Below are 7995 nucleotides of genomic sequence, written 5' to 3'. Positions count from 1 at the left end.
TGACTTTTTACTTAGTGTTGGCTCTGGCTGTAGTTTCCTTCCTCTTCATCACGTGTTTAGTGGTTATTATATCAGTGAAAATCTACAGATGGAGACAGTCTCGCATCCTGTATCACTCCAATCTCCCTGTGATTCCATATTATCCACCACGTTACTCAGACACTTTGGGGACAGGGATTCTCCAACACGTGTACAATTACGAGGTGTGCAGGACGACTGACTCCAGAAAGAGCGACTGTAAGTTCGGCAGAGCTGGTAGTCAGAACGTGCTGATAATGGACCCCAGTTCTACAGGGACAATGCAGCGGATACAGGATGAAAAGAGCATCCTGGATGAACCAGACTCTCCTCTAGAGGTTAGTTCAGTTTCATCACCCCACTAAAGTTCTTGTGATTGGCACCACAAATCCCACAGTTTGCAGTCCTGCCGACTGTTTACTGTTTATATACATATATACACTGTTGCTCATAAAGTTGGAATAAAATATTTTTTTCCTTTTTCCATGAAATGATTGTGACAATGTGATTTATTTCCTTTTACCTGGGTAATTGGGACACATAATGTAATCATTGCACCTGGTCAGAAGTGATTACTGATGCATTTAAATAGGAGTAAACAGAGGATTGTGTCTGAAAACAAAATTATTCCAAGTTTATGGGCGATGGTATATATATACTATATTCTCAATTGTTTTGAATTTAAAAGGCAAAACCAGTAATATGTCTATATACAGCAGCAAACACGTGGTTCACTTTGTGTCAACTTTATTGAGTAGATTGTCGTTACTCTTTAGTTTACATCAGTAATTTAATTCGATCATACACACGTTTGATCCTACTTGTCCTTTCACTGAATTCATGATGCTTCTTGTTTCAGTACCACAGACAGCGACATTTCTTTATATAGACCTATTATAATAACCTGTTGGTTTTTGAATGTCATCTAATATTTCTAACAGTACAACATTTGATTGAATGTCATTGGAGTTTTGTACAATTTCTATAGTTGTCCTATAGACTCTGTCTTTTCAACATTAAGCAAATGCAGTAATAGTAAACATTTCAGCACTAAGTTCACACAATATATGCCTGTTTACTTGCAATAAATAAGGTAAGGAGTAAGAGTTTAGGTTTTGGACTCTAAGTGACGCTGTTGGTCAGCAAAACGATTTTAGTGTTTACAGCCAGTCTTTCCCCTCCCTCTTTATCGGAGTGTGCCATGACAGCGGAGATATTGTCCTTTATGTGAGGACAGGGCGTGAAGAGGCATGTAATATAGGAGGAGCGGGTTGCTTTCTTACAGCAGTACCATTTTAAGGAGGACTACAAGCTCGTTTTCATTTTTTTTTAAAGTGAGGACACTTAATTCGTCAGGATCTATTGTTTCTGATATGGCAACCCAAGGCCAAATCAACCCTCGAAATGTAAGATGGCGATTGTTTTGTATGTTACAATGGAAAGTGGGAATTTTCATTTGTCTTACTTCTGTGGGTGATAGAGTAGCTGCTCAGATTCGTTATTCTATACCAGAGGAGATGAGAAAGGGCTCCGTTATTGGTAGCGTAGCACAAGACCTGGGTCTGGACCTGGAAAGGCTCCGTTCCGGCCGTGGCCGCATCGTCAGTGGAGAAAACATCCAGTACACTGAGCTGAAGACAGACAAAGGGATTCTTGTCGTGAACGAGAGAATAGACCGAGAGCAGCTGTGTGGAGATGTGACACCTTGTAGCCTCAGTTTCGAAATTATTTTAGAAAATCCAATCGAACTTCATCGTGTCACTGTCGAAATTTTAGATATAAATGATAACGCTCCTTTCTTCCCAAATAAAGATATCCAGTTTGAAATGAGCGAATCTGCTACAGTTGGAGCTAAATTTCCCGTTGAAAGTGCAGTTGATCCTGACGTTGGATTAAACGCATTACAAAATTACATTCTGTCTCCGAATAATTATTTCATTCTGAAACAACATGCAAATCCAGACGGTAGTAAATATGCTGAACTGGTGCTCCAAAAGCCATTAGACAGAGAGGAACACCCCAATCTCCCTCTTAAAGTAATAGCAGTAGACGGTGGAAACCCACAGAGATCTGGTACTGTAAATATAAATGTATCCGTTTTAGACGCAAATGATAACGCGCCTGTATTCAATCAGTCAGTCTACAGGGCCGTGGTCGTTGAAAATGCTCCAAAAGGCACTTACATCACAACAGTTAATGCTACTGATGCAGACATTGACACTAACGGAGAAGTAATTTTCAGTTTTTCAAAAATAAAAGGCAGTACAGTTGATATTTTTGGTATCGATGAAAACACAGGTGTCATATCTGTTGCCGGACTTATTGACTTTGAAAGAGAGAAAAAATATGAGCTCAGGTTAGAGGCAAGGGATCGAGGTGGCTTGACCGGGACCAGTAAAGTTATAATTGATGTTATTGACGTCAACGACAATGTTCCGGTTATAAATATCATGTCATTTTCTAACACTGTATCAGAAGATGCCCCTCTCGGAACAACAATAGCTGTTATCAACGTCAAAGACTCTGACTCAGAGAAAAATGGACAAATAAAATGTGCTATAGACAAAACGCTTCCGTTTCAAATCCAGTCGTCGTTAACGAACTACTACAATTTAGTGGCTGATCAGCATTTTGATAGAGAGACAACTTCTGAATATGATATTACAATAATAGCCACCGACTCCGGGTCCCCTCCTCTTTTTAGCTCCGTCACATTACACCTTAAAATCTCTGACGTAAACGACAACGGCCCGTTGTTCGACAAAAACTCATATTCTGCTTACGTCACAGAGAATAATTCTCCTGGAGTGTCCATCACCACTGTCGGCGCACGGGACTCTGACTGGGGTCAAAACGCGAGAGTCTCTTATTTCCTGGAAAACACACAAATCGGCGGTAATCCAGTCTCTAACTATGTGTCTATAAACTCTGAAACAGGGGTTTTACATGCAGTGCGCTCGTTTGATTATGAACAGATTAAAGAGCTTCAGCTGACTGTGAAAGCGCAAGATGGAGGCTCTCCTCCATTCAGTAATAATGTAACTGTGAAAATACTGATCCAGGACCAGAACGACAACCCTCCTCAGGTTCTGTACCCAGTCCAGACTGGTGGTTCTCTGGTGGCTGAAATGGTGCCTCGTTCAGCAGATGTGGGCTATCTGGTGACTAAAGTGGTGGCTGTTGATGTGGACTCTGGACAAAATGCCTGGCTCTCCTATAAACTGCAGAAAGCCACAGACAGGGCGCTGTTTGAAGTGGGCTTACAGAATGGAGAAATAAGAACTATCCGCCAAGTAACTGATAAAGATGCAGTGAAACAAAGACTGACTGTTATAGTGGAGGACAACGGGCAGCCCTCTCGTTCAGCTACAGTCATTGTTAACGTGGCGGTGGCGGACAGCTTCCCTGAAGTGCTGTCGGAGTTCACTGACTTTGCACACGAGAAGGAGTACAATGACAACCTGACTTTTTACTTAGTGTTGGCTCTGGCTGTAGTTTCCTTCCTCTTCATCACGTGTTTAGTGGTTATTATATCAGTGAAAATCTACAGATGGAGACAGTCTCTCATCCTGTATCACTCCAATCTCCCTGTGATTCCATATTATCCACCACGTTACTCAGACACTTTGGGGACAGGGACTCTCCAGCACGTGTACAATTACGAGGTGTGCAGGACCACTGACTCCAGAAAGAGTGACATGAAATGTGTGCAACCGATGAGTCAAAGTTTGGTGAGTGTGGATGGAGCTGGGGCTGATACATCGCAGGAGGACAAGCAACTGTCAGGCATGTGTTCCCAAATGTCAACTTTGGTGAGTGATATATTTAATCTTTCGTTTATTGTTTTTCTTCTGAAGTGTTTAGAGCAATGTGTGCGGCTGTCAGTAGCGCTGCAATGTCGCTGTCCATGGTGCTGGAACGGCCGATGGATTCACTTTCCTTACCGCTTGTAGTGCTAGCCTGGGTATTCTTATTCTTCTTGTCATCAAACTTTCTAACATCATATCCACGCTAGAGACATATGTATGAAGTAATATCACACTAACAAGAGTCTTGGTATTGTTTTAGGCGGAAGATTCCAGTCACATTAAGATTATCGGCAAAAGTTACAGTATTACAGCTTGATCTGTGGGAGTGGCATCACCCTTTTTTAATGAAGGTTTCGTCACTTATTTGTTGAACTAATATTCCTACTGACAGCAATCTATATTGTAAGAAAAACACCTGTATACACACGTTGCATAAAAAAATTACAACTGAAAGCAAAATGACCATAAAAGACACTGCCTCTTTCCCTGGTTTCCCTTACCCACTCTGTTTTTTAGTAGTTGGATTGAAGTACTGCATGTATGCTGAACGTTTACCTTTGTATATTTTATAGTTGATTTTATAGATCACCATTAATGTTTCAGCCTCATAGCACCAGTTGTGATCTTAAGGGAATAACATTGTAATGCAATTTGAAAACAATATGCTTTTGTGGAACACAGCCTGGTCAGTTTAAAAGCATGGGCTTCGTTCATACTGCTCACATGTAGAGCTTTATATCAACATTTTAATACAATACTAAATCCTATATATATGATTTGAAAACAACATTTTAATTGTTCCTAATAATGTGCAGACCAGATACATTACCATGGATGGGCTCTGAGCGCCGCTGTTGATACATCACTGACTCACTGTCCAAATAAGCAGTGCAGCGATCCACCCCTTTAACTCCATTCAGTGTTTAACTGCTTGGAAAGAAGACGGTCAGACTCGTCAAGGTTCAAAATGTGGAAATCTATTTGCTGAAAATACTATCACCTTTTTAATTTGTGGATTTAACAACATCAGATTTGCATTGAAAGGGATCACTTCGTCTGTAACCTTTGGATTTATGATGGCTTGTGTGTGGAAAATCGCTCTCAGAGGGCGATGGCAGGCAATGGTTGTCATTCTTTGTCTTTTCAAGCTGAGCTCAGTGACTGGACAGGCTCGATATTCTATACCAGAGGAGCAGGCAGAAGGATCTTTTGTTGGAAACATTGTTAGAGATTTAGGCCTGGATGTGGCGAGGCTCATATCAGGTAAAGCTCGTATTATTACTAAAGGAAGCCGACAGTATGTCGCTTTAAACCGAGACAAAGGCAGCCTTGTTATTAAAGAACGAATCGACCGAGAAGAGCTTTGTGGAAAGATCACGCCATGTAGCTTCAGTTTCGAGGTAATTTTAGAAAATCCAATCCAGCTTCATCGGGTGACAGTGGAAGTAATAGATATTAACGATAACAGCCCGCTGTTCCCAAAGGATGCAATCAATTTGAAAATTGTTGAAAATGCTGCATCAGGGACACGCTTCTCATTGGAGAGTGCAGACGACCCTGATGTTGGTATTAATGATATTCAAAAATACACCCTCAAACCCTCAGATAATTTCAAATTGGAAGTACAGAGCCAACCGGATGGAGGCAGATTTATCGAAATGGTTTTACAAAACCCGTTAGACCGCGAGAAAGAGGAGACACACACACTCGTGCTCGTTGCTTCAGATGGCGGCGAGCCACATAGATCAGGAACTGTGCGTATTCATATCACTGTGCTAGATGCTAACGATAATGTGCCAGTGTGTAGCCAGCCTGTTTACAAAGCAGATGTCAAGGAGAATTCTCCTGAAGGAACAGTGGTAACCACTGTTAGTGCAAATGATGCAGATAAAGGAGTTAATGGCGAAGTCATTTATTCCATAGCTCATGTTGCAAGAGAAGCGAAGCAGCTTTTTGAAGTAAATGTTAAAACTGGAGAGATTAAAGTTGCAGGTAAACTAGATTTTGAAAAATCTAAGACTTACCAATTAAACGTGCAGGCTAGTGACCACGGAGGATATACAGACACGTGCAAAGTCGTTATTCAAATAATTGATGAGAATGACAACGTCCCAATGATACAACTTATGTCATTTTCTAACTCGATATCCGAAGACTCACCCCCAGGTACAACTATAGCTGTTGTAAATGTCGATGACGAAGACTCTGATGGTAACGGTGTTGTCAAGTGCTCCATTAACTCTGAAATACCTTTCAAAATTAAGTCTTCATTAACTGGATATTACACCATAGTAACCGACAACTTTTTAGACAGAGAAATTATTCCTGAGTATAACATCACCATAATGGTCTCTGACCAAGGTTCTCCACCTCTGTCTAGCAATAAACACATCAATATAAAAGTCTCTGATGTGAATGACAGCCCACCCAAATTTGATGAATCAGAATACAGTAAGACTATACCAGAGAACAACTCCCCTGGATTTTCCGTGTTTGCTCTCAGCGCTAGTGATGCAGACTCGGGACAAAACGCTCGGGTTTCTTACTTTCTGGAGGAGAAAGAGATTAGTGGTGTAACAGTGTCTTCTTTAGTGTCAGTAAATTCGGAAACTGGTGCCATTCATGCCGTGAGGTCGTTTGACTATGAGCAAATCAAGTGGTTTGAATTTAACGTGACTGCTCGTGATGCCGGATCCCCTACTCTGAGTTCGGTGGCTACAGTTAGAATACTGATCCAGGACCAGAACGACAACCCTCCTCAGGTTCTGTACCCAGTCCATACTGGTGGCTCTCTGGTGGCTGAAATGGTGCCTCGTTCAGCAGATGTGGGCTATCTGGTGACCAAAGTGGTGGCTGTTGATGTGGACTCTGGACAGAATGCCTGGCTCTCCTATAAACTGCAGAAAGCCACAGACAGGGCGCTGTTTGAAGTGGGCTTACAGAATGGAGAAATAAGAACTATCCGCCAAGTCACTGATAAAGATGCAGTGAAACAAAGACTGACTGTTATAGTGGAGGACAACGGGCAGCCCTCTCGCTCAGCTACAGTCGTTGTTAACGTGGCGGTGGCGGACAGCTTCCCTGAAGTGCTGTCGGAGTTCACTGACTTTACACACGACAAGGAGTACAATGACAAGCTGACTTTTTACTTAGTGTTGGCTCTGGCTGTAGTTTCCTTCCTCTTTATCACGTGTTTAGTGGTAATTATATCAGTGAAAATCTACAGATGGAGACAGTCTCGCATCCTGTATCACTCCAATCTCCCTGTGATTCCATATTATCCACCACGTTACTCAGACACTTTGGGGACAGGGACTCTCCAACACGTGTACAATTACGAAGTGTGCAGGACGACTGACTCCAGAAAGAGTGATTGTAAGTTCGGCAAAGCTGGTAGTCAGAACGTGCTGATAATGGACCCCAGTTCTACAGGAACGATGCAGCGGATACAGAATGAAAAGAGCATCCTGGATGAACCAGACTCTCCTCTAGAGGTGAGTTTTTTGATCCATCGTCCTTAACAAACTAAAAGTGCATCAATTATGGTGTATATTGAATTTTCTCTATGGGGGATCGATAAAGGTATATCTTATCTCAATTTATCTTATCTTGTGTTATCTTATCTTATTTTTTAGATTGCAGATATTACTTGTCTTTCATAGCTTCTCTCATTGCCTGTTTAGTGGTCATCTTTAGTAATACTAGTAATGGACAGCTCCTCTCAGAGTTGACCCAGTTCCCTCAAATGAGAAGTTAGAAGGAAGATGAACACTCTGGTGTCATTATCTGCCACTCCTCTGTAATGTTGTCTGCATGGGTTTTTTGTCTTTTCTAATTACAAGATATGAACTGACTTTGTGAATTGAGCGAAGTTATTTCAGGAAGAAAGCAAAGGCAATAGTTCCACGAACGACTGTTTTCATTTCTACAGCAACATGTCTGGTGGCTGCAGATGTATTTTGGTTTCTCACTTTGTTTCCGTCGTTCAAACAGAATGCACACATTAAGTTAAACATCTCTTCTACATCCTTTAAACGTTTGCTGCCTCTTAAACACGGAACTGCTCTTCAGAGAGGAGTATTTTCCCCATGTTTTTTGACAGCACTTGTTATATTCATATCGGACTCTAAGGGCCGCTGTTGGTCTTCTGAGCACATGTAAAGCTTTT

At 41.6% G+C, this 7995-nt stretch overlaps 1 protein-coding gene and 1 pseudogene across 1 annotated transcript in view; both read left to right on the top strand.

Annotated features, from left to right (window-relative positions):
• The window catches only part of LOC147817329 (protocadherin beta-11-like), a 6563-nt gene extending 2208 nt beyond the window's left edge, over positions 1-4355 (top strand). Inside the window, exons 2-4 of the mRNA XM_087171011.1 lie at positions 1831-1837; positions 2692-3830; positions 4347-4355. Coding sequence (XP_087027137.1) covers positions 1831-1837; positions 2692-3830; positions 4347-4355 — 1155 coding nt within the window. The remainder of the gene's footprint in view (positions 1-1830; positions 1838-2691; positions 3831-4346) is intronic.
• Positions 4356-4764: 409 nt separating this feature from the next.
• LOC147817328 (protocadherin gamma-A11 pseudogene) lies at positions 4765-7348 on the top strand (annotated as a pseudogene).
• Positions 7349-7995: the final 647 nt, after the last annotated feature.

The sequence above is a fragment of the Seriola lalandi genome, unplaced genomic scaffold (genome assembly GCF_002814215.2).
Source record: "Seriola lalandi dorsalis isolate HSWRI2012SDOR001 ecotype SW California unplaced genomic scaffold, Sedor1 jcf7180002054973, whole genome shotgun sequence".
Classification (NCBI taxonomy): domain Eukaryota; kingdom Metazoa; phylum Chordata; class Actinopteri; order Carangiformes; family Carangidae; genus Seriola; species Seriola lalandi.
This window is presented reverse-complemented; position numbering and strand designations above follow the sequence as displayed.